At 38.8% G+C, this 27,842-nt stretch overlaps 2 protein-coding genes across 32 annotated transcripts in view; one reads left to right on the forward strand and one right to left on the reverse strand.

The window, feature by feature from the left end:
* ABI2 (abl interactor 2) overlaps positions 1 to 27,842 on the forward strand; it is a 102,602-nt gene that overhangs the window by 24,875 nt on the left and 49,885 nt on the right. For all 31 annotated transcript variants that reach the window (XM_033429653.2, XM_049712357.1, XM_049712358.1 and 28 more), the window contains exon 2: positions 6,116 to 6,283. In XM_033429653.2, coding sequence (XP_033285544.2) covers positions 6,116 to 6,283 — 168 coding nt within the window. The remainder of the gene's footprint in view (positions 1 to 6,115; positions 6,284 to 27,842) is intronic.
* Positions 1 to 27,842, reverse strand: part of RAPH1 (Ras association (RalGDS/AF-6) and pleckstrin homology domains 1) — a 184,755-nt gene that overhangs the window by 8,424 nt on the left and 148,489 nt on the right. The window lies entirely within an intron of this gene.

The following is a 27,842-nucleotide window of genomic DNA, read 5'->3' on the forward strand; positions in this document are numbered from 1 at the left end:
TCAAGGTCATTGATGAGCACCATGTTGGATCCATGTCTTTGTTCTCATCTTGTTTTTCTGCTCAGCAGCTTTCAACTCAGCTGAAGGAAAACATTCCCCTGAATATTTTCCTCTCTTAAGTCCCTGATTACACATTCCCCAGGCTTTCCTTCTACCTCACTGGCTGCTCCTTTGTTCTCCCTTTGCTGGCTTCTCTTTAGGAGAGTCGTTCCTTGAAATGTTGGCATGCCCCAGGGATGAATTCTCAGATTTGCGTTTATACTCCTCAGGTATCCTCTTCTAGGTTCATGCTGTAAGTACCATCTATACACCAATGACAAGTGTTTATTTCCCACGCTGACCTCTCTCCTGAGCTTTGGACTCCTACATCGAGCTTTCCCCTTGGTAGTTCCTGTTGTACATCTAAGTGGCATCTCTAATGAACCACGGCTCTGTGGACCTTAGGGCTGCTTTCCCAGCATCCATCTCAATTCTTAAAATTCATTCTGATCTGATTTCTACACTACTGCTCAGCTAAAAATACTTTTTAAAAATTCATCAAGCAATTCCATATTGCCACAGCTGTTTACTGGATACTTTTCTGACCTCATCTTTCTTCTTAGTAGCATGACCATGTTGTCCTCTTAAAACAGTCCTTTCTCTTGATTTCTGCAGTCTCCTGGCACGTTCAGTATTACTTTTCCTTTCATAAGAGTATTTGGCATTCATCGCATGTGCTTCTCTTTCTTCGTCTTCCAAAGCAAGGTAACCACAAAGCAAATTTAAAACGATGCAGGTATGCTCTTTAAAACTTTTTTGTTAATTACTTGGTAAAAATGGTGCTTTGTTTCTGTCGTTTTTTTCCCCCATCATTTGTGTGGCTGAATGTTTTCCCATGTTCATGTTTGTCTTGTGTTCTTTCCTTGGTGAACTGTCCATGTTTATCTAATTGTGCTTTGCTATTTTTCACTATGACTTGTATGACTCATTCTAATTTGAATGCCATACTTTTTTTTTTGGAGACTGCATTCTCCATCCAGGAGTATGGAAGCAAATGAATATATTCCCTTTTAGGCATCATAGAAATTAATATTTGAACAATTCTGAAGACATAAGTATATTTCTAATATTTTGTATGGTCTTTTGGCAAAATTTTTCTATTTGTATATAATGATTGGCATATATTTTATTTTATTATTATTTTTTGCGGTACGCGGGCCTCTCACTGTTGTGGCCTCTCCCGTCGCGGAGCACAGGCTCCAGACGTGCGGGCTCAGCGGCCATGGCTCACGGGCCCAGCCGCTCCGCGGCCTGTGGGATCTTCCCAGACCAGGGCACGAACCCATGTCCCCTGCATCGGCAGGCGGACTCTCAACCACTGCGCCACCAGGGAAGCCCTTGGCATATATTTTAGAAGCTATTACTTTAATTTCTGTGAGATTTAGTGATGGGACCTTTCTTTTCAATTTGGTTTAGTAACAAGATTTTTTGGAATGCAGAATTGAAAGCTCAGTAAATAGGTAATCTAAGAATACTCCCCTCTCCTCAGCCCCATTATTGAATCAGGTGCTATGACTCTGCCATGACCTAGATTAATTATATGTGTGATATTTTAATTTCTTAACAATTTTGTGAGAAAGAAAACGGTTAGTTACTATACTAATCTTAAATTTCAGCACGTCTCAGTCTTAAAGTAGGGGCAGTAGTGAACTGATGATATGTTAATAATACCAAACTTACATGTGTTCTGGATTCAAGAATCTTTTTCATGCCTCTGTGCCCTTGTTTAGGCTGTTTGCTCTGCCTGGAATATCTTCTCTTACTCCTGCTTGGCAGGATTAACTCCATTCTGTGAGACTCCACTTGGATGGTCATATAAGATAGTGTTCCTAGTTGGATGGCATTCATATCCCTGACCATTCTGCATTGACATTTTCTATTTTATATGCTTTTCTCTGTATTGGACTAAAGTCTTCTTGAGTGCAGAGAACGTGTTTCATTTTCATATTCTAGTACATAGTACAATGTGTGTCATGTAATATACATTCAGTCAATAAGGGTTTATTGAAATGAACTGATGAAATGAAATTAATCATGGCAGGTGTAGAAGAAATTGTTTAATACTTTAGATAACTGATTGAATGAGAACTTAGTACCTGTACTTTAACTAATGTGGTAATAGTTTATACCCAGAGCAAAAATAATTACATATTTTCCAGGTAGAGTAACAGGCTGGACTAGAGTGGGTGAGAGATTTACTGCTGGAGAAGAGAAAGAAACAGACAGTAGATCTCAAGGGTGTGATCTGTAGAGGAGAATTCTCTCCTGCATGTCCATACATGTCCGTCTTAAATATTATCATTGTTTTCCTGCCCCCTCCCCATTATCTATATACTTAAATCTCTACCAAATCTGTTTTCCTATTAGTAGAAGTGAAAAGGAAAAATAAATAATGGTAGTAACCTAGTGGTAATAATACTGCAGTCTTGAGCTGCTCTAGAGGGTGTAACGTTCTTATTCTTCATATTTCTCAGCACCCATCCTAGAACATCAAATTGAAAAACAAGTTTGAACTTTCTTTTTAGGGGTACACAGTAAGGCATGAGTACCATGGATGGTGCCTAAGCTTCTGGAGCTCAAAGAAATCTTTCTTATATCACTTCTTCCTCCCTACCCTCACTGCCTATTGGGTGATAGAAGTAACTTTGATTCTCTGGAACATTTTGGAAGATACACTTCAACAGATAATATGTAATGCCTGTGTGTAATGTGATGTGAAAGCATAATACTTACCCTCAAGGTCTTTCCACTAGGGCGTGTGGGAGTTTGGGTCAATGAAACATGCACATATCGGGTTGGCCCAAAAGTTCATTTGGGTTTTTCCGTAACGCCTTGCGAAAAACCTGAACGAACTTTATGGCCAGCCCGATATTATAAAGTATGTGCTGTAAACCTGAAAACAAAATCCTGTGGGAATTCTCAGTAAGAAATGATCAGTATCACAATCAGGGATGATAAGGTAGGGGATGGGTTGTTGGTGAAGTTGATGGGTTCAGGTGAAGAGAATAGGCAAAGGCACAAAGGTAAGAAACCAAGGTCTGTTTTGTGAACTGTTAAGTCTAATTAAACTGTAATCTAAGGTTCAAGTAGGGTTGAATGGAAGATAAGTTCTAGGCCATATTAAGGAAGACTGTAAATGATAAGTAAAGTTTTTTATTTAAGTAGGTAAGATGAAGCTCTGGGGGCTTCAGAACTGATTTAGAAAGATGAATCTGCAGGACCACGTGTAAGATACTACAATCTGACCTAGAAACTGGTATAGTAGTCCTGGCAAGAGATAACGAGGGCCTGAAGTAGAATGTAGGCAGTAGCAATTGAAAGAAAGGAAATGATATGTTGGCACAGATAGAATATAAGGATCATGTAAACGGATTAGGTGTAGGATACAGAAACTTGGAAAATATCTGAGGTGATGGAGTAATAATGTTATTAACAAAAGTAGGAGGAAGTAGTTTTGGGGAAGGTGGTGAGTTATAGATATACTGATACGGCACATTATACATGGTGAGGTGCCATGTAAACAGAAATATGGGTTTGGGAGAGATGGAAGTTAAGATGTAAATAGATTTAAAAATTCTGTGCTTGGAAGTGATAGCTAAGGAAGGAGTGAAATTTCTTTCTAAGGGTTGCAAGTACAGCAAGAAGAGTAGTCTGAAGACAAGAGTCTTTGGGAACATCCCCTTGTAGAGATAAGAAGTCAGTATCATGAGGGAAAGTGAAGAAATAACAAAGTAGGAAGGATTAATCATTGCCTAGGATGGCTCTTGGCAATAAGTCACTTTATTCTATGTAAGAATCTTTTCTCATAGGACTATTTGTACTTACCATAGCATACATTATAATATTCCTCTATAAGCCTATGATAATTTTCTCCTTTATCTAAATTTCTTCTTTTTTTCAGGAACTTAATCCCATTTAAATAGGAATATTAGATAACTGGGTTGAGGTGTCATAGTGCCTTTAATGCATGAACTATAACTGTGATAATTAAACTTGGTTGTAGCAAAAGATAAGAATATAGTCCCAGGTGTTTACTTATCATACATTGTTTAAGAATTACAAAATAACCTCTATTAGTGTTGTTCACTATTTCTTCTATGTAAAATAAGATATTGTAGCTTCTCCATTGTCATTTATAAGGCTTCTAGGTTAAAGCAGCAATTTTGATATCAGTTTTATTTAAATAGGTTCTGTTTGCATTTATTCAGGTTTTTATTCAGCACTTAACTTTATAGGAAAACAATCTCAGACTTAGAATATGTGCTGCTGAAGCAAGCACAAAACTCTAAAACTTAGAATATCCGCTCTTGTAAAATTAGGTTCTTATAAAACCTTAGTGAATGTCCGAGGGTTGACTTATCCATACAGCAGACATGCAGCAGCCTCAACACTTTAAAGCTTCATTTGGCGCTTAGAAATAACAAGAAAAATGTCTTGAGCCCCAAATCATTGTTTAAATAAGTGTGCAAATGTAAAATACATTTCAGAAGGATTAAAAAAATTGTTTTAACCAAAAAAAAAAAAAATTGTTTTGGTGCTCTTATTCCTTACAGATATTCCTTGTGAGTAGTTGACTAGGACAGAGCACTTAAAGTTTGCTCTTTTGTATTAATGCATGCATTATGGTTTTACAAAGTAATATAGCTTTACTTTTTCTGATAACAAGTATTTATGTCCAAGGTAAAAAAAAAAATAGACCATATTAAAAATCATTAAAAGACTCAAATTACATTCCTAACATTCAGAGAAAACTTATGTTAACATTTTGGGCCTTTTTCTGACTTTTTTCTCGTGCTTACATTTATACACAGTCACCTACAAAACTAGGATGATTGTGTTAAGGTACTTTGTAACCAGCTCTCTTTCAATTAGTTATTTCATAGATATTTTTCCATATCAGTAATACATAACAATACTATTTTCATTACTGCATAAAGGTAGTATATGAATGTATTGTTTAATCAGTCTCATGTTTTTTTCTTTTTCACCATTAACTGTCAGTGTACATCCTTGTCTGTGTCTTTTTCTTATTTGACTGTTTTTCTAAGCTAAGTTTAGAAGTTTAGAGTCCTAAAGAAGTTTAGAGTCCTAAATGGTGTGGGAGAGGGGAGAGTGGGACATAGTGGACTTTGAACAGTTAATGACTACTCAAAGAGGTAATGATGTTTGTTAGATATAATGATTTATAGTATTAGAAAGTGGTTTTACATTCATTATCTTACTTGATGTTCACAACTGCTTAAAATATGACATGCTGTAATAGTAGAACTGACATTAAGATAAAAGGTTTCTGATTCAGACACTTGTGTACATTCTACTGAACCGTAGAGTCTTTCTGTAGAACTAGGGCAAGAAAATGGTGTTTGCCAGCAGTATAGAATATGTAACTTTACAATTGCTTTCCTTTGTGACCTTGGAAATAATCACTTAACCACTTTTTACTGTGTACTCTCCGTTTTTCAAGTAGGGTTTATGATACGTGGCAGTTTATGTTCCATAGGGTTATAATACTTAAGATGCTTGGGAAGAAAGTGTCCTTTTATTATTTTTATTTTAATTTATCATTATTTATCATGATTATTACCATTTTATTTACTTCATCATTTTTATTTATCATTATTATTTTGTCATTATTACTTTAAACAGACATTTCTTTATAAATGCATTTTACATGTTAGAGTGAAAGGAAAAGAGGAATTCAGGAAAGTAGAAAAATGTACACCAGAATTTACTCATTCAAATCAATGCTACCTTTCCAAGCAGTGACCTTGAGAAGCTATGTACTGTACTTGCTGTCATTACTCAAAATATCCATCGGATCTCATTTTTTAAACAACAGCTTCAGGATTTTATTTGCATCTGTACAAAGATGAACCTATTCAACGTGAAAATATTAGTGAAGTCAAGTCAATAATTTAGTTGTTGGGTTTACATGAATACTGATAACTAGTTTTCAAAGCATTTTACACTAGTGTGTGTAGATTCAGCAACATAATGGTTTTGATGAGTATTTTTGAAGATTAGATCTATAGAATGGGTTATCTTTGAAGTAATGATTGTTTGTTTGTTTTTCTAGTCAGCAGATAAGCAGCGAGCCCTAGAAGAAACCAAAGCCTACACCACCCAGTCCTTAGCAAGTGTTGCCTATCTGATAAATACCTTGGCCAACAATGTCCTGCAGATGCTGGATATCCAGGCGTCCCAACTTCGAAGGATGGAGTCTTCAATCAATCATATTTCACAAGTAAGACCACACTATTTTCCTATTTTGCCTATGAGGAACATGTAATAAACACAGGCTATCTGTAACGCTGGCAGCCTTTATTATGTGAGTTAACTCACATGTATGATTTGGAAAATACAAACTCAGTAGTAGGTTTTTTGTTTCTTTTTGTCTAGTGATTATCTTCTCTGTGATTTTGATAGGGAAGTATACTTTGTTTATTTTAAACATCTTTTTAAAAAAAATTTATGTATTTTTGTCTGCGTTGGGTCTTTGTCACTGTGCATGGGCTTTCTCTAGTTGTGGTGAACGGGGGCTACTCTTTGTTGCAGTGCGCGGACTTCTCATTGCGGTGGCTTCTCTTGTTGGAGAGCATGGGCTCTAGGCGCGCAGGCTTCAGTAGTTGTGGCATGCGGGCTCCAGTAGTTGCAGCACACGGGCTCTAGAGCACAGGCTCATTAGTGGTGTTGCAAAGGCTTAGTTGCTCCGTGACATGTGGGGTCGTCCCGGACCACGGCTCGAACTCGTGTTCCCTGCATTGGCAGGCAGATTCTTAACCACTGCACCACCAGGGGAGTCCCTAAACATCTTTTTTTTTTTTTTTTGCGGTACGCGGACCCCTCACTGCTGCGGCCTCTCCCGTTGCAGAGCACAGGCTCCGGACGCGCAGGCTCAGTGGCCATGGCTCATGGGCCTAGCTGCTCCGCGGCACGTGGAATCCTCCCGGACCGGGGCATGAACCCGCGCCCCCTGCACTGGCAGGCGGACTCTCAACCACTGCGCCACCAGGGAAGCCCCCTAAACATCTTTTTTAAAAAATATTTATTTGGTTGCACCAGGTCTTAGTTGCCGCAGGTGGGCTCCTTAGTTGCGGCACATGGGCTCCTTAGTTGTGGCTCCAGGGCTCCTTAGTTTCAGCAGGCAGCCTCCCTAGTTGCGGATTGCTGGCTTCTTAGTTGTGGCACAAGGGCTCCCCAGTTGTGGCATACGATCTCTTTGTTGCAGCATGCATGTAGGATATAGTTCTCTGACCAGGAATTGAACCTGGGCCCCCTGCATTGGGAGCTCGGAGTCCTATCCACTGCACCACCATGGAAGTCCTGGGAAGTCTACTTTAATGGTTTCATTAAAACTCAGTTGTCAAGTTAAAATGATCGGCCTTGAGGTGAGAATTTGCCTGCTTTCTTCCAATTTTTACCGAATTTTACACTTAAAATGTGATAGCTTGATGACTTGTTTAAATGCTGTTTTCTGTTACCTCAGTAATGGATAGATTAAGTGACCTTATAAAATTATCTTTGTATAAAACTTAGAAAAAATTAATGTTATACTTTCTCCATTGTAAATGTCATAAAGAAAAGAGAAAAAAATAGGAAAACAAGCCCTTTCTCCACTACTCAAACATCTCCTGTTAACATTTCGATATATTTCCTTTTAATATTTTTTTCTTCTAAATGATTTTTAAAATTTAGCTGGGGTTATACTATATATGGAATTTTGAGTTCTGCTCTTTTAACTTACCATTGCAATAAACATCTTCTCATGATGTTATAAGATCTTCATAAACATTTTCGATGGCTACATAATGTTGTATATATATATTATAATTTTCATAACCATTCCTATATTTTGGGACCATTTAAAATATTACTACAGTAAAAACCAATTTATAATTGCAAAATACATTTTTAAAAACATTAAAACGAAAAGATTTTGATCTGTCGGCCTCTCTTTGAAATCTTTGTAACTTTTCTATTTTAACTCTCTTGCCATTCGAGTAACTTGGTGGTATTCAATTCTATTTTTAAAATAGAATAAATGATTAGAATGCTTCTGGAATAAAAAGAGTTTTAAAATGTGCATATTACTTTCGTATATCTTAAAAGTTCAGGACTCTTCTAAAATTGACTAATCCATCAATTTTTCAAAGTCTTTGGTTTAATTTATATAATTAAATACAGTCCACATAACCGAATCAGTTATGTAAGGTCTACCTTATATTTCTTCTTTTTTTTTTTAACATATTTGGTGCAGTATAATTGCTTTACAGTGGTGTGTTAGTTTCTGCTGTATAACAAAGTGCATCAGCTATACGTATACGTATATCCCCATATCTCCTCCTTCTTGCATCTTCCTTCCACCCTCCTTATCCCACCCCTCTAGTTGGAAATAGAGCACCGAGTTGATCTCCCTGTGCTATGCAGCTGCTTCCCACTAGCTATCTATTTTACATTTGGTAGTGTATATATGCCCGTGTCATTCTCTCACGTCATCCCAGCTTACCCTTCCCCCTCCCCATGTCCTCAAGGACATTCTCTATGTCTGCGTCTTTATTCCTGTCCTGCCCCTAGGTTCTTCAGAACCAATTTTTTTTTTTAAGATTTCATAAATATGTGTTGGCATACAGTATTTGTTTTTCTCTTTCTGACTTACTTCACTCTGTATGACAGACTCTAGGTCCATCCACCTCACTACAAATAACTCAATTTTGTTTCTTTGTAGGGCTGAGTAATATTCCATTGTATATATGTGCCACCTCTTCTTTATCCTTTCATCTGTCGATGGACACTTAGGTTGCTTCCATGTCCTGGCTATTGTAAATAGTGCTGCAGTGAACATTGTGGTACATGACTCTTTTTGAATTATGGTTTTCTCAGGGTATATATGCCCAGTAGTAGGATTGCTGGGTCATATGGTAGTTCCATTTTTAGTTTTTGAAGGAACTTCCATACTGTTCTCCATAGGGGCTGTATCAATTTACATTCCCACCAACAGTGCAAGAGGGTTCCATTTTTTCTACACCCTCTCCAACATTTATTGTTTGTAGATTTTTTCATGATGGCTATTCCGACCGGTGTGAGGTGGTACCTCATTGTAGTTTTGATTTGCACTTCTCTGATGATTAGTGATGTTGAACATCCTTTCATGTGTTTCTTGGCAATCTGTATATCTTCTTTGGAGATGTCTATTTAGGTGTTCTGTCCATTTTTGGATTGGATTGTTTCGTTGTTTTCATATTGAGCTGCACAAGCTGCTTGTATATTTTGGAGATTAATCCTTTGTCAGAAGCGTTTGCAAATATTTTCTCCCATTCTGAGGGTTGTCCTTTCGTCTTGTTTATGGTTTCCTTTGCAATACAAAAGCTTTTAAGTTTTATTAGGTCTCATTTGTTTATTTTTGTTTTTATTTCCATTTCTCTAGGAGGTGGGTCAAAGAAGATCTTGCTATGATTTATGTCATAGAGTGTTCTGCCTGTGTTTTCCTCTAAGAGTTTGATAGTGTCTGACCTTACATTTAGGTCTTGAATCCATTTTGAGTTTATTTTTGAGTATGGTGTTAGGGAGTGTTCTAATTTCATAGAGGTACCTTCATAGAGGTACCTTACTTACCTTCATAGAGGTAAGTTCCCTCTATGCCCACTTTCTGAAGGGTTTTTATCATAAATGGGTGTTGAATTTGGTCAAAAGCTTTTTCTGCATCTATTGAGATGATCATATGGATTTTCTCCTTCAGTTTGTTAATATGCTGTATCACACTGATTGATTTCTGTATATTGAAGAATCCTTGCATTCCAGAGATAAACCCCACTTGATCGTGGTATATGATCCTTTTAATGTGCTGTTGGATTCTGTTTGCTAGTATTTTCTTGAGCATTTTTGCATCTGTGTTCTTCAGTGATATTGGCCTGTAGTTTTCTTTTTTTGTGACTTCTTTGTCTGGTTTTGGTGTCAAGATGATGGTGGCCTCATAGAATGAGTTTGGGAGTGTTCCTCTGTCTGCTATATTTTGGAAGAGTTTGAGAAGGATAGGTGTTAGCTCTTCTCTAAATGTTGGATAGAATTCTCCTGTGAAACCATCTGGTCCTGTGCTTTTGTTTGTGGAAGATTTTTTTTTTTTAACATTTTAATTGGAGTATAATTCCTTTACAATGGTGTCTTAGTTTCTGCTTTATAACAAAGTGAATCAGTTATACATATACATATGTTCCCATATCTCTTCCCTCTTGCATCTCCCTCCCTCCCACCCCCCGTATCCCACCGCTCTAGGTGGTCACAAAGCACCGAGCAGATCTCCCTGTGCTATGCGGCTGCTTCCCACTAGATAGCTGTTTTTTGTATGGTAGTGTATATATGTCCATGGCACTCTCTCACTTTGTCACAGCTTACCCTTCCCCCTACCCATATCCTCAAGTCGATGCTCTAGTAGGTCTGTGTATTTATTCCCGTCTTGCCCCTAGGTTCATCGTGACCTTTTTTTCTTTTTTTTATAGATTCCATATATATGTGTTAGCATACGGTATTTCTTTTTCTCTTTCTGACTTACTTCACTCTGTATGACAGACTGTAGGTCCATCCACCTCAGTACAAATAACTGAATTTCGTTTCTTTTTAGGGCTGAGAAATATTCCATTGTATATATGTGCAACATCTTCTTTATCCATTCATCTGTTGATGGACCATTAGGTTGCTTCCATGTCCTGGCTAATGTAAATAGAGCTGCAATGAATACTTTGGTATATGACTCTTTTTGAATTATGGTTTTCTCAGGGTATATGCCCAGTAGTGGGATTGCTGGGTCATATGGTAGTTCTATTTTTAGTTTTTTAAGGAACCTCCATACTGTTCTCCATAGTGGCTGTATCAATTTACATTCCTGCCAACAGTGCAAGAGTGTTCCCTTTTCTCCACACCCTCTCCAGCATTTATTCTTTCTAGATTTTTTGATGATGGCCATTGTGATCGGTGTGAGATTATATCTCATTGTAGTTTTGATTTGCATTTCTCTAATGATTAATGATGTCAAGCATTCTTTCACGTGTTTGTTGGCAGTCTGTATATCTTCTTTGGAGAAATCTCTGTTTAGGTCTTCTGCCCGTTTTGGGATTGGGTTGTTTGTTTTTTTGTTATTGAGCTGCATGAGCTGCTTGTTAATTTTAGAAATTAATCCTTTGTCAGTTGCTTCATTTGCAAATATCTTCTCCCATTCTAGGGTTGTCTTTTGGTCTTGTTTATGGTTTCCTTTGCTGTGCAAAAGCTTTTCAGTTTCATTAGGTCCCTTTTGTTTTTATTTCCAATTCTCTAGAAGGTGGATCAAAAAGGGTCTTGCTGTGATTTATGTCATAGAGTGTTCTGCCTGTGTTTTCCTCTAAGAGTTTGATAGTGTCTGGCCTTACATTTAGGTCTTTAATCCATTTTGAGTTTATTTTTGTGTATGGTGTTAGGGAGTGATCTAATCTCATACTTTTACATGTACCTGTCCAGTTTTCCCAGAACCACTTATTGAAGAGGCTGTCTTTTCTCCACTGTACATTCCTGCCTCCTTTATCAAAGATAAGGTGACCATATGTGCGTGGGTTTATCTCTAGGCATTCTGTCCTGTTCCGTTGATCTATCTTTCGGTTTTTGTGCCAGTACCATACTGTCTTGATTACTGTAGCTTTGTAGTATAGTCTGAAGTCAGGGACCCTGATTCCTCCAGCTCCGTTTTTCGTTCTCAAGATTGCTTTGGCTATTCGGGGTCTTTTGTGTTTCCATACAAATTGTGAAATTTTTTGTTCTAGTTCTGTGAAAACTGCCAGTGGTAGTTTGACAGGGATTGCATTAAATCTGTAGATTTCTTTGGGTAGTAGAATCATTTACTTAATGTTGTTTCTTCCAATCCAAGAACATGGTATATCTCTCCATCTATTTGTATCATCTTTAATTTCTTTCATCAGTGTCTTATAGCTTTCTGCATACCGGTCTTTTGTCTCCTTAGGTAGGTTTGTTCTGAGATATTTTATTCTTTTTGTTGCAATGGTACATGGAAGTGTTTTGTAATTTCACTTTTAGATTTTTCACCATTAGTGTATAGGAATGCCAGAGATTTCTGTGCATTAATTTTGCATCCTGCTACTTTACCAAATTCATTGATTAGCTCTAGTAGTTTTCTGGTAGCATCTTTAGGATTCTCTATGTGTAGTATCATGTCATGTGCAAACAGTGACAGCTTTACTTCTTCTTTTCCAATTTGATTCCTTTTATTTCTTTTTCTTCTCTGATTGCTGTGGCTAAAACTTCCAAAACTGTGTTGTAGTGGTGAGAGTGGGCAACCTTGTCTTGTTCCTGATCATAGTTGAAATGGTTTCAGTTTTTCACCATTGAGGACGATGTTGGCTGTGGGTTTGTCATATATGGCCTTTATTATGTTGAGGAAAGTTCCCTCTATGCCTACTTTCTGCAGGGTTTTTATCATAAAGGGGTGTTGAATTTTGTCAAAAGCTTTCTCTGCATCAATTGAGATGATCATATGGTTTTTCTCCTTCAGTTTCTTAATATGGTATATCACATTGATTGACTTGAGTATATTGAAGAATCATTGCATTCGTGGAATAAACCCCACTTGATCATGGTGTATGATCCTTTTAATGTGCTGTGGGATTCTGTTTGCTAGTATTTTTTGAGGATTTTTACATCTATGTTCATCAGTGATATTGGCCTGTAGTTTTCCTTCTTTGTGACATCCTTCTCTGGTTTTGGTATCAGGGTGATGGTGGCCTCGTAGAATGAGTTTGGGAGTGTTCCTCCGTCTGCTATATTTTGGAAGAGTTTGAGAAGGATAGGTGTTAGCTCTTCTCTAAATGTTTGATAGAATTCGCCTGTGAAGCCATCTGGTCCTGGGCTTTTGTGTGTTGGAAGATTTTTATCACAGTGTCAATTTCAGTGCGTGTGATTGGTCTGTTCATATTTTCTATTTTTTCCTGGTTCAGTCTTGGAAGGTTGTGCTTTTCTAAGTGTTTTTCCATTTCCTCCAGGGTGTCCATTTTATTGGCATATATAGTTTCTTGTAGTAATCTCTCATGATCCTTTCTCTTTCTGCATTGTGAGTTGTTAACTTCTCCTTTTTCATTTCTAATTCTGTTCGTTTGAGTCTTCTCCCTTTTTTTCTTGATGAGCCTGGCTAATGGTTTATCAATTTTGTTTATCTTCTCAAAGATCCAGCGTTTAGATTTATTGATCTTTGCTATTGTTTCCTTCATTTCTTTTTCATTTATTTCTGATCTGACCTTTATGGTTTTTTACCTTCTGCTAACACTGTGGTTTTTTTCTTCTTCTTTCTCTAATTGCATTAGGTGTAAGGTTAGGTTGTTTATTTGAGATATTTCTTGTTTCTTGAGGTAGGACTGTATTGCTATAAACTTCCCTTTTAGAACTGCTTATTCTGCATCCCATAGGTTTTGGGTCATCGTGTTTTCCTTGTCATTTGTTTCTAGGTATTTTTGATTTCTTCAGTGATCTCTTGGTTATTAAGTAGTGTATTGTTTAGCCTCCATGTGTTTGTATTTTTTACAGATTTTTTTTCCTGTAATTGATACCCAGTCTCATAGCGTCGTGGTCGGAAAAGATACTTGATATGTTTTCAATTTTCTGAAGTTTACCAAGGCTTCATTTGTGACCCAAGATATGATCTATACTGGAGAATGTTCCATGAGCACTTGAGAAGAAAGTGTATTCTGTTGTTTTTGGATGGAACATCCTATAAATATCATTTCAGTTCATCTAGTTTAATGTATCATTTGAAGCTTGTGTTTCCTTATTTATTTCCATTTTGGATGATCTATCCATTGGTGAAAGTGGGGTGTTAAAGTCCCCTACTATGATTGTGTTACTGTCAATTTCCCCTTTTATGGCTGTTAGCATATGCCTTTTGTATTGAGGTGCTCCTATGTTGGGTGTATAAATATTTACAGTTGTTACATCTTCTTCTTGGATCAATCCCTTGATCATTATTAGTGTCCTTCTTTGTGTCTTGTAGTAGTCTTTATTTTAAAGTTCATTTTGTCTGATATGAGAATTTCTACTCCAGCTTTCTTTTGATTTCCATTTGCATGGAATATCTTTTTCTATCCCCTTACTTTCAGTCTGTATCTGTCCTTAGGTCTGATGTGGGTCTCTTGTGGACAGCATATATATGGGTCTTGTTTTTGTATCCATTCAGCCAGTCTACGTGTTTTGGTTGGAGCATTTAATCCATTTACATTAAAGTAATTATCGATATGTATGTTTCTATTACCATTTTCTTAATGTTTTGGGTTTGTTATTGTAGGTCTTTTTCATGTCCTGTGTTTCCTGCCTAGAGGAATTCCTTTAGCATTTGTTGTAAAGCTGGTTTGGTGGTGCTGAATTCTCTTAGTTTTTGCTTGTCTGTAAAGGTTTTAATTTCTCTGTCGAATCTGAATGAGATCCTTGCTGGGTAGAGCAATCTTGGTTGCAGGTTTTTCCCTTTCATCACTTTAAATATGTCCTGCCACACCCTTCTGGCTTGCAGAGTTTCTGCTGAAAGATCAGCTGTTAACCTTATGGGGATTCCCTTGTATGTTATTTGTTGCTTTTCCCTTGCTGCTTTTAATATTTTTTCTTTGTATTTAATTTTTGACAGTTTGATTAATATGTGTCTTGGCATGTTTCTTCTTGGATTTATCCTATATGGGACTCTCTGTACTTCCTGGACTTGAATGACTATTTCCTTTCCCATATTATGGAAGTTTTCAACTATAATCTCTTCAAATATTTTCTTAGTCCCTTTGTTTTTCTCTTCTTCTTCTGAGACCCCTATAATTCGAATGTTGGTGCGTTTAATGTTGCCCCAGAAGTCTCTGAGTCTGTCTTTAATTCTTTTCATTCTTTTTTCTTTATTTTGCACTGTGGTAGTTATTTCCACTATTTTATCATCCAGGTCACTTATCCATTCTTCTGCCTCAGTTATTCTGCTATTGATTCCTTCTAGAGAATTTTTAATTTCACTTACTGTGTTGTTCATCAGTGTTTGTTTGCTCTTTAGTTCTTCTAGTTTCTTGTTAAACATTTCTTGTATTTTCTCCATTCTATTTACAAGGTTTTGGATCATCTTTACTGTCATCACTCTGAATTCTTTTTCAGGTAGGCTGCCTATTTCCTCTACATTTGCTTGGTCTGGTGGGTTTTTCCCCTGCTCCTTCATTTATTGTGTATTTCTGTCTTCTCATTTTGCTTCAGTTACTGCGTTTGGGGTCTCCTTTTCACAGGCTGTAGTTTCGTGGTTCCCATTGTTTTTGGTGTCTGCACCCAGTGGTTAAAGTTGGTTCAGTGGGTTGTGTAGGCTTCCTGGTGGATGGGACTGGTGCCTCTTTTCTGGTGGATGAAGCTGGAACTTGTCTTTCTGCTGGGCAGGACCATGTCTGGTGGTGTGTTTTTGGGTGTCTGTGAACCTATTATCATTTTAGGCAGCCTCTTGCTAATGGGTGGGGATGTGTTCCTGTCTTGCTAGTTGTTTGGCATGAGATGTCCAGCCCTGTGGCTTACCAGGTCGTTGAGTAGAGCTGCCTTTTAGCATTGAGATGGAGATCTCTGGGAGAGCTTTTGCTGTTTGATAGTATGTGGCGCTGGGAGGTTTCTGGTGGACCAATGTCCTGAACTCGGCTCTCCCATCTTAGAGGCTCATGCCTGACACCTGGCTGGAGCACCAAGACCTTGTCAGCCACATGCCTCAGAAGGAAAGGGAGAAAAGAAAGGAAAGAAAGAAAAATAAAATAAAGTTATTCAAATAAAAAGTAATTAAAAATAAAAAAGTAATTAAAAATAGGAAAGAAAGAAGAGGGCAACAAAACCAATAAACAAATCCACGAAAGATAACAAGCACTAAAAACTATACTAAAAAAACAAAACCAAAATGGACAGAACTCTAGGACAAATGGTAAAAGCTAAGCTGTACAGACAAAGTCACACAAAAAAGCATACACATACACACAAAAAGAGAAAAAGGATAAAAATATATATATATTTTTTAAAAATAGAGCAGCCAAATCAATAAACTGATCTACCAATGATAATAAGCTCTAGAAGCGGAAGATGGCGGAAGAGTAAGACGCGGAGATCACCTTCCTTCCCACAGATACACCAGAAATACATCTACACGTGGAACAACTCCTACAGAACACCTACTGAACGCTGGCAGAAAACCTCAGACCTCCCAAGAGGCAAGAAAGTCCCCATGTACATGGGTTGGGCAAAAGAAAAAAGAATAAACAGAGACAAAAGGATAGGGACGGGACCTGCACCAGTGGGAGGGAGCCGTGAAGGAGGAGAGCCCAGCACACACTAGAAACCCCTTTGTGGGTGGACACTGCAGGTGGCGGAGGGGGAAAGCTTCGGAGCCGCGGAGGAGAGCCCAGCAACAGGGGTGCGGAGGGCAAAGCGGAGAGATTCCCGCAAAGGATCAGTACCGACCGGCACTCACCAACCCGAGACTCTTGTTTGCTCACCCGCCGGGGTGGGTGGGGCTGGAAGCTGAGGCTCGGGCTTTGGTCGGAGCGCAGGGAGAGGACTGGGGTTGGCGGTGTGAACACAGCCTGAAGGGGTTAGTGTGCCATGGCTAGCAGGGAGGGAGTCCGGGGAAAAAGAGACTTTTTCTTCCCTCCTTGTTTACCAGTGTTTGAGGAGAGGGGATTAAGAGCACTGCTTAAAGGAGCTCCAGAGACGGGCGTGAGCTGCGGCTAACAGCGCGAACCCCAGAGACGGGCATGAGACGCTAAGGCTGCTGCTGCCGCCACCAAGAAGCCTGTGTGCGAGCACAGGTCACTATCCACACCCCCTTTCCAGGGAGCCAGTGCAGCCCGCCACTGCCAGGGTCCCATGATCCATGGACAACTCCCCAGGGAGAACGCACGGTGCGCCTCAGGCTGGTGCAACGTTATGTTGGCCTCTGCTGCTGCAGGCTCGCCCCACTCTCCGTACCCCTCCATCCCCCCCGGCCTGAGTGAGCTAGAGTCCCCAAAGCACCTGCTCCTTTAACCCCGTCCTCTCTGAGCAAAGACGCCCTCCGGTGACCTACAGGCAGAGGCAGGGCCAAATCCAAAGCTGAGCCCTGGGACCTGTGAGAACAAAGAAGAGAATGGGAAATCCCTCCCAGCAGCCTCAGAAGCAGCAGATTAAAGCTCCACAATCAACTTGCTGTACCCTGCATCTGTGGAATACATGAATAGACAACGAATCATCCCAAATTGAGGAGGTGGACTTAGCAAGATTTATGATTTTTCCCTTTTCCTCTTTTAGTGAGTGTGTATGTGTATGCTTCTGTGTGACATTTTGTCTGTATAGCTTTGCTTCCACCATTAGTCCAAGGGTTCTGTACGTTCGTTTTTTTTTCTTATTAATTTTTTTATATTAATAACTTTATTTTATCTTTATTTTATTTTATTTTCTTCCTTCCTTTCCTCCCTCCCTCCATCCGTCCCTCCCACCCTCCCTTCTTCCTTCCTCCCTCCCTCCCTCTCTCTCTCTCTCTCTCTTTCTTTCTTTCTTCTTTTCCTCCCTTTTATTCTGAGCTGTGTGGATGAAAGGCTCTTGGTGCTACAGCCAGGAGTCAGTGCTGTGGCTCTGAGGTGGGAGAGCCAATTTCAGGACACTGGTCCACAAGAGATCTCCCAGCTCCACATAATATCAAACGGTGAAAATCTCCCAGAGATCTCCATGTCAACACCAGCACCCAGCTTCGCTCAACGACTAGCAAGCTACAGTGCTGGACACCCTATGCCAAACAACTAGCAAGACAGGAACACAACCCCACCCATTAGCAGAGAGGCTGCCTAAAATCATAAGAAGTCCACAGACACCCCAAAACACACCACCGGACGTGGACCTGCCCACCAGAAAGACAAGATCCAGCCTCATCCACCACAACGCAGGCACTAGTCCCCTCCACCAGGAAGCCTACACAACCCACTGAACCAACCTTAGCCACTGGGGACAGACACCAAAAACAACGGGAACTATGAACCTGCAGCCTGCAAAAAGGAGACCCCAAACACAGTAAGATAAGCAAAATGAGAAGACAGAAAAACACACAGCAGATGAAGGAGCAAGAGAAAAACCCACCAGACTTAACAAATGAAGAGGAATTAGGCAGTCTACCTGAAAAAGAATTCACAATAACGATAGTAAAGATGATCCAAAACCTTGGAAATAGAATAGACAAAATGCAAGAAACATTTAACAAGGACCTAGAAGAACTAAAGATGAAATAAACAATGATGAACAACACAATAAATGAAATTTAAAATGCTCTAGAAGGGATCAGTAGCAGAATAACTGAGTCAGAAGAACAGATAAGTGACCTGGAAGATAAAATAGTGGAAATAGCTACTGCAGACCAGAATAAAGAAAAAGGAATGAAAAGAACAGAGGACAGTCTCAGAGACCTCTGGGACAACATTAAACACACCAACATTCGAATTATAGGGGTTCCAGAAGAAGAAGAGAAAAAGAAGGGGACTGAGAAAATATTTGAAGAGATTATAGTTGAAAACTTCCATAATATGGGAAAGGAAATAGTCATTCAAGTCCAGGAAGCACAGAGAGTCCCATACAGGATAAATCCAAGGAGAAATACACCAAGACACATATTAATCAAGCTGTCAAAAATTAAACACAAAGAAAACATATTAAAAGCAGCAAGGGAAAAACAACAAATAACACACAAGGGAATTCCCATAAGGTTAACAGCTGATCTTTCAGCAGAAACTCTGCAAGCCAGAAGGGACTGGCAGGACATATTTAAGGTGATGAAGGAGAAAAACCTGCAACCAAGATTACTCTACCCAGCAAGGATCTCATTCAGATTTGATGGAGAAATTAAAACCTTTACAGACAAGCAAAAGCTGAGAGAATTCAGCACCACCAAACCAGCTTTACAACAGCTGCTATAGGAACTTCTGTAGTCAAGAAATACAAGAGAAGGAAAAGGCCTACAATAACGAACCCAAAACAATTAAGAAAATGGGAATAGGAACATACATATCGATAATTACCTTAAATGTAAATGGACTAAATGCTCGCACGAAAAGACACAGATTGGCTGAATGGATACAAAAATAAGACCCATATATATGCTGTCTACAAGACACCCACTTCAGACCTAGAGACACATACAGACTGAAATTAAAGGGGATGGAAAAAGATATTCCATGCAAATGGAAACCAAAAGAAAGCTAGAGTAGAAATTCTTAATCAGACAAAACAGACTTTAAAATAAAGACTATTGCAAGAGACAAAGAAGGACACTACATAATGATCAAGGGATGAATCCAAGAACATATAACAATTGTAAATACTTATACACCCAACATAGGAGAACCTCAATACATAAGGCAAATACTAACAGCCGTAAAAGGGGAAATCGACAGTAACACATTCATAGTAGGGGACTTTAACACCCCACTTTCACCAATGGACCGATCATCCAAAATGAAAATAAATAAGGAAACACAAGCTTTAAATGATACATTAAACAAGATGGACCTAATTGATATTTATAGGACATTCCATCCAAAAACAACAGAGTACACGTTTTTCTTAAGTGCTCATGGAACATTCTCCAGTATAGATCATATCTTGGGTCACAAATAAAGCCTTAGTAAATTTAAGAAAATTGAAATTGTATCAAGTATCTTTTCCGACCACAACGCTGTGAGACCAGATATCAGTTACAGGGAAATATCTGTAAAAGATACAAACACATGGAGTCTAAACAATACACTACTTAATAGCGAAGTGAACACTGAAGAAATCAAAGAGGAAATAAAAAATACCTAGAAACAAATGACAATGGAGACACGATGACCAAAACCTATGGGATGCAGCAAAAGCAGTTCTAAGAGGGAAGTTTATAGCAATACAATCCTACCTTAAGAAACAGGAAACATCTCAAGTAAACAACCTAACCTTACACCTAAAGCAATTAGAGAAAGAAAAAGAAAAAAAACCCAAAGTTAGCAGAAGGAAAGAAATCATAAAAATCAGATCAGAAATAAATGAAAAAGAAATGAAGGAAACGATCGCAAAGATCAATAAAGCTAACAGCTGGTTCTTTGAGAAGGTAAACAAAATTGATAAACAATTAGCCAGACTCATCACAAAAAAAGGGAGAAGACTCAGATCAGTAGAATGAGAAATGGAAAAGGAGAAGTAACAACTGACACTGCAGAAATGCAAAAGATTATGAGAGATTACTACAAGCAACTCTATGCCAATAAAATGGGCAACCTGGAAGAAATGGGCAAATTCTGAGAAATGCACAACAAGCCAAGACTGAATCAGGAAGAAATAGAAAATATGAACAGACCAATCACACGCACTGAAATTGACACTGTGATTAAAAATCTTCCAACAAACCAAAGCCCAGGACCGGTTGGCTTCACAGGCAAATTCTATCAAACATTTAGAGAAGAGCTAATAACACCTATCCTTCTCAAACTCTTCCAAAATATAACAGAGGGAGGAAAACTCCCAAACTCATGTATGAGGCCACCATCACCCTGATACCAAAACCAGACAAGGATGTCACAAGGAAAGAAAACTACAGGCCAATATCACTGATGAACATAGATGCAAAAATCCTCAAGAAAGTACTAGCAAACAGAATCCAACAGCACATTAAGAGGATCATACACCATGATCAAGTGGGGTTTATTCCAGGAATGCAAGGATTCTTCAATATACGCAAATTAATCAATGTGATACACCATATTAAGAAACTGAAGGAGAAAAACCATATGATCATCTCAATAGATGCAGAGAAAGCTTTCAACAAAATTCACATTTATGATAAAAACCCTGCAGAAAGTAGGCATAGAGGGAACTTTCCTCAACATAATAAAGGCCATATATGACAAGCCCACAGCCAACATTGTCCTCAATGGTGAAAAACTGAAACCATTTCAACTATGATCAGGAACAAGACAAGGTTGCCCACTCTCATCACTCTTATTCAACATAGTTTTGGAAGTTTTAGCCACAACAATCAGAGAAGAAAAGGAAATAAAAGGAATCCAAATCGGAAAAGAAGAAGTAAAGCTGTCACTGTTGGCAGATGATATGATACTATACATAGAGAATCCTAAAGATGCTACCAGAAAACTACTAGAGCTAATTAATGAATTTGGTAAAGTAGCTGGATACCAAATTAATGCACAGAAATCTCTGGCATTCCTATACACTAATGATGAAAAATCTGAAAGTGAAATCAAGAAAACACTTCCATGTACCATTGCAACAGAAAGAATAAAATATCTAGGAATAAACCTACCTAAGGAGACAGAAGACCTGTATGCAGAAAACTATAAGACACTGATGAAGGAGATTAAAGATGATACAGATAGTTGGAGAGATATATGATGTTCGTGGATTGGAAGAATCAACATTGTGAAAATGACTCTACTACCAGAAGCAATCTACAGATTCAATGCAATCCCTATCAAACTACCACTGGCATTTTTCACAGAACTAGAACAAAAAATTTCACAATTTGTATGGAAACACAAAAGACCCCAAATAGCCAAAGCAATCTTGAGAATGAAAAACAGAGCTGGAGGAATCAGGCTCCCTTACTTCAGACTATACTACAAAGCTACAGTAATGAAGACAGTATGGTACTGGCACAAAAACAGAAAGAGAGGTCCATGGAACAGGATAGAAAGCCCAGAGTTAAACCCACGCACATGTGGTCACCTTATCTTTGATAAAGGAGGCAGGAATGTACAGTGGAGAAAGGACAGCCTCTTCAATAAGTGGTGCTGGGAAAACTGGACAGGTACATGTAAAAGTATGAGATTAGATCACTACCTAACACCATACACAAAAATAAGCCCAAAATGGATTAAAGACCTAAATGTAAGGCCAGAAATTATCAAACTCTTAGAGGAAAACATAGGCAGAGCACTCTATGACATAAATCACAGCAAGATCCTTTTTGACCCACTTCCTAGAGAAAATGAAATAAAAACAAAAATAAACAAATGGGACCTAATGAAACTTCAAAGCTTTTGCACAGCAAAGGAAACCATAAACAAGACTAAAAGACAGCCCTCAGAATGGGAGAAAATATTTGCAAATGAACCAACTGACAAAGGATTAATCTCCAAAATTTACAAGCAGCTCATGCAGCTCAATATCAAAAAAACAAACAATCCAATCCAAAAATGGGCAGAAGACCTAAATAGACATTTCTCCAAAGAAGTTATACAGACTGCCAACAAACACGTGAAAGAATGCTCAGCATCATTAATCATTAGAGAAATGCAAATCAAAACTACAATGAGATGTCATCTCACACCGGTCAGAATGGCCATCATCAAAAAATCTAGAAACAATAAATGTTGGAGAGGGTGTGGAGAAAAGGGAAACACTCTTGCACTGCTGGTGGGAATGTGAATTGTTACAGCCACTGTGGAGAACAGTATGGAGGTTTCTTAAAAAACTACAAATAGAACTACCATATTACCCAGCAATCCCACTACTGGGCATATACCCTGAGAAAACTATAATTCAAAAAGAGTCATGTACCAAAATGTTCATTGCAGCTCTATATTTACAATAGCCCGGAGATGGAAACAACCTAAGTGTCCATCATCGGATGAATGGCACGTATATACAATGGAATATTACTCAGCCATAAAAAGAAACGAAATTGAGCTATTTGTAATGAGGAGAATGGACCTAGAGTCTGCCATACAGAATGAAGTAAGTCAGAAAGAAAAAGTCAAATACCATATGGTAACACATATATATGGAATTTAAGAAAAAAAAATGTCATGAAGAACCTAGGGGTAAGACAGGAATAAAGACACAGACCTACTAGAGAATGGACTTGAGGATATGGGGAGGGTGAAGGGTAAGCTGTGACAAAACGAGACAGTGGCATGGACATATATACACTACCAAACGTAAAATAGATAGCTAGTGGGAAGCAGCTGCATGGCACAGGGAGATCAGCTCGGTGCTTTGTGACCACCTAGAGAGGTGGGACAAGGAGGGTGGGAGGGAGGGAGATGCAAGAGGGAAGAGATATGGGAACATATGTATATGTATAACTGATTCACTTTGTTATAAAGCAGAAGCTAACACACCATTGTAAAACAATTATACTCTAATAAAGATGTAAAAAAAAAATAATAAGCTCTAAATACTAAACTAAGATAATCATAAAACCAGAAACAAATAGATGCAGAAAGCAAACCCCAAGTCTACGGTTGCTCCCAAAGTCCACCTCCTCAATTTTGGGATGATTCGTTGTCTGTTCAGGTATTCCACTGATGCAGGGTACATCGAGTTGATTGTGGATATTTAATCTGCTGTTCCTGAGGTTGCTTGGAGAAATTTCCCTTTCTCTTCTTTGTTTGCACAGCTTCTGGGGTTCAGCTTTGGATTTCGACCCGCCTCTGTGTGTAGGTCGCCTGTGGGGGCTCTGGCTCACTCTGGCCCGGTGGAGGGAGGGGTACGGAATGTGGGGCAAGCCTCTGGTGGCAGAGTCTGGGGTGACATTGCAACATCCGAGCCACACCTTGGGTTCTCCCAGGGAAATTGTCCCTGGATCACGGGACCCTGACAGTGGCAAGCTGCACGGGCTCCTGGTAGGGGAGGTGTGGATAGTGACCTGTGCTTGCACACAGGCTTCTTGGTGGCTGCAGCAGCAGCCTTAGCGTTTAATGTCCGTCTCTAGTGTCCGAGCTGATAGCTGTGGCTTGCACCCATAGTTGTAGCTTGTTTAGGCGGTGCTCTGAATCCCCTCTCCCCATGCACCCTGAAACAATGGTCTCTTGCCTCTCAGGCAGGTGCAGACTTTTTCCCGGACTCCTTCCCGGCTAGCTGTAGTGCACTAGCCCCCTTCAGGCTGTGTTCACGCAACCAATCCTAGTCCTCTCCCTGGGATCTGACCTCTGAAGTCCGAGCCTCAGCTCTCAGACAGCCCCGGTGGGTGAGCAGAGAAGCCTCTCAGGCTGGTGAGTGCTGGTCGGCACCAATCCTTTCTGCAGGAATCTCTCCGCTTTGCCCTCCACACCCCTGTTGCTGTGCTCTCCTCTGTGGCTCCGAAGTTTCTCCCCCACCCACCCCCTGTCTCCACCAGTGAAGGGGCTTCCTAGTGTGTGGAAACTTTTCCTCCTTCACAGCTCCCTCCCAGAGGTGCAGGTCTCATCTCTATTCTTTTGTTTCTGTTTTTCTTTTGCTTTACCCAGGTACGTGGGGGAGTTTCTTGCCTTTTGGGAATTCTGAGGTCTTCTGCCAGCATTCAGTAGATGTTCTGTAGTTGTTGTTTCACATGTAGATGTATTTTTGATGTATTTGTGGGGAGGAAGGTGATCTCCACGTCTTACTCCTGTGCCATCTTGAAGGTCCCCCCTACCTTATATTTCTGTTAAATCCATCAAACCATTCAGAGGGATTTCTTGTTATTTAATATTATTTAATCTTAAATCTGAATTTGCCCCTATAACGGTTTCTTCACATTCCATATAAACTTCTGTAGACATCATATAATTTATTGCTTGTTGTATTGCTGTGTCTTAAACTAAAAAAAAAAAGTATTGGTGAATTTTAATGAGCAAGAGGTAGATTTTTATTCTGAAAGGACCTCCTAGAGGAAATAGTGGCATTTTAAATGATGGAATAGATGAACTTGGTTTTTTATAGAAAAAGGGATGCTGACATATTGCTAATCTGATGTAGAATTTTGAAATTTATACTTCAGAGTCTTAAAATTTCCGCATGTTTGAAATTTTGGCAAAGAACTCAAAGAAGAAATTAAGAAGAAAAGTGCAAATGCAGAAGAGAAATTAATATATTAGAGTTCCTAAAAAGGAGGGACAACTTTTCATTAGTTTGTGAGATTGTGTGGGTAGATAATGGCAGTAGGACAATGACAATGAAAGCAATCATCTGTATTCTGATTAGAATTCTGTAGTTCTTTGGTAGAAAAGTGTAGCAGCCTTAAGGAGGAAGGCGATTAAGTTTACTCTAAGTTGTAAGTATATGTATTCAGTTAATGAGAACATTTTCTTTTTGAGTATCACACAAATCTTATATATTTAATTAATATGGCTTAATACTATCTTTTAAAGCTGTTCTAATGGAATAAGTAAAAAATGGCAGAGATGAATGGATAGAGATTGGTAGGTCAGAAATAACAGAGGCCTGAGTCAGAGCTGTCAAGAATATGTTGAGCCTCCTTCCTTTGGAGTTGAGTGTCTAGAGGGCAATACTTGGAAAAGCAAGGGATCTGCAACTCTACAGCAGCTGTTAAGTTTATATGAAATATATTGAAGTATGTTGGATGAGGAGTTGAGTAGGAGAAATGGGCTGATAGAGGCTATAGCTAAGAAATGAGTAAATTTTTTAAAATTTATGTACTTTTAGCATTTACCTTAAGGATTGAAACTTTTTTCAGTTTCATTTAATGTATGTAGAGTCCTGTATTTTAAAAGTCAATTGAATATCAAAGCTCTTTGATGCTCTTTAGAATGAAATATGATTCCATAGTATAAGAGAAAATGTTTTCTGTTTGTAAAGCAAATGCTCAGTAAATACTCTGAAGCAAGAATTGGCATACTTTTTTGTAAAGGGCTAGATAGTCAATATTTTAGGCTTTGTGGGCCACATGGGGTTTCAGTCTCCTATGATTCTTTGTGCTGTATGTTTTGTTTTGTGTTGTTTTGGCCACGCTGCATGGCATCCGGGATCTTAGTTCCCAGGGATCGAACCCGTGCCTCCTGCAGTGGAAGTGTGGAGCCCTAACCACTGGACTGACAGCGAATTCCTGTGCTGTATGTAATTACATACAGCACCCTGTGCTGTAATTCTCTTGTTGCGGAGCCCGGGCTCTAGGCACACGGGCTTCAGTAGTTGTGGCACGCAGGCTCAGTAGTTGTGGCTCACAGGCTCTAGAGTGCAGGCTCAGTAGTTGTGGCACACGGGCTTAGTTGCTCTGCGGCATGTGGGATCTTCCCGGACCAGGGCTCGAACCTGTGTCCCCTGCATTGGCAGGCGGATTCTTAACCACTGCACCACCGGGGAAGTCCTACATAAAATTTTTTAAACAGGGTGCTGTATGTAATTACAGCACAGGGTGTTAAATTTAAAGAAATTCCTGTGCTGTATGTTTTTAAGCAACTGTTTAAATATGTAAAAAGCATTCTTAGCTTGTGGACCATATAAAAACAGGCTACAGGCCAGTTTTGGCATGTGGGCTATAGTTTGTAGGCTCTTGCTCCAAAATACTGGTTTTCAAATGTTTGGTACTTAAATTTTATTATTATTATGCTTTATTAAAAACATTATTATGTTTTTAGAGGGAGTTACAATGTTCTCAAGATATCTTGAGGTCATATTTATTTTTGCATTTGGAGCAAAAATACTAGGTTGGGAGAATTTGGAGAGAAGTGGGGTTGAGGAAGCAAAGAAATGGAGGTTCAGTCAGGTCAAAGATGAGATCACATGTATATTGGAATGGTAGGTGTCAAGAGTTGTTGTTAAGGGTTGTCTGGTAGAGTGGTTAAGGACCAGTAGATATTAGATATCTGAGGTATTCAATTTCTTTCCTCATCAGTATCTTTTTCCTATCTCCTAGGTAGGAAACTTACCACTTTTCAGCCTCCTAGTGCTCTAGCTCTTTTCTCCATTTTAATAGAGATGAACACTGAGTATTGGGAGGGAGAGGGTGGGGGATCTAGATTTTACTCTGGTCCTTCTGCTGACTTGTGTGATATTTGACTTATTTGAACTTCAGTTTCCTCACCTGTAAAATGATAGGACTGATTAGATGCTTTATGAGCTGTCTTCCATTTTGAATTTTTATTCTCACAATTGTGAGATTCTCACAAACGAACTTGATTTATATTTGCTTTTTTCTTCTTTCTATTCTGCTGGCTCTGCTGTTTACCTCAGTCTGCGCCCTACTCACTTCAACCCTCTATCACTCTGATGTAACTGAACTATTTCCAGATTACTTTCATTTTGAATCTGAGGATGGAAATTCCACTGACTCTACCAACTATGTATCAGGAAGAAATAATTCAACAAAACAAAGTAATAACCCATTCTCCCAATGGCAAATGTTTTGAAAAACAAGATAGAGTTGATTATGAATATTTAGTATCAGAAACTTTTTATACTAAAAAGACCATATAGTATTAGGTAGTGTACTAATCTATACCACACTCACTGTATCTGTAAGACAGTGTTAGGATAGGTTCTGATGTGGGTTACCTTAGGTATTTTAAGGGTGTTAAATTTTAAAGAAATTCCACCTCTCGCTTTGTTGCTGTTATCCTGTCAATTCTTTGGAAGCATATTATTTAAAAGATAAATGAAATTTTTAATCTTCAAGCCGAGAGTAAGAGTTAAATTAATGTTAAATATTTTTCAAGAATGTGTAGTTGTCAGAGCAGACATTTAATTTTTACTGAATACTTGTATAAGCAAGGCACACAGAGCTGCTGTTAAGTCAGTATAGCTATTTACTGTGTCCATGATTTTGTGTCCATTTCTGGTAAGGTAAAAAAAGATTTACAGAACATTATTCAAGCTAAAATTCTTATAAACTTGTAAATTAAAATTCTTCTCTTAACTACTAAAAACAGTCAATACTGTCAGTATTCGGTTCAACATGGCTTAGAAGAAGATCAAGAGAGGGCAAAAGGCAACATAAAGAACTTACAAAGCAGTGTCTCTCCCACCCTCCCAAGAGCTAACTAGAACTTACTGGGCCAGATGTTGAAGTAGTTAGCATGTAACAA

This window comes from Orcinus orca, chromosome 7 (genome assembly GCF_937001465.1).
Source record: "Orcinus orca chromosome 7, mOrcOrc1.1, whole genome shotgun sequence".
Lineage (NCBI taxonomy): Eukaryota > Metazoa > Chordata > Mammalia > Artiodactyla > Delphinidae > Orcinus > Orcinus orca.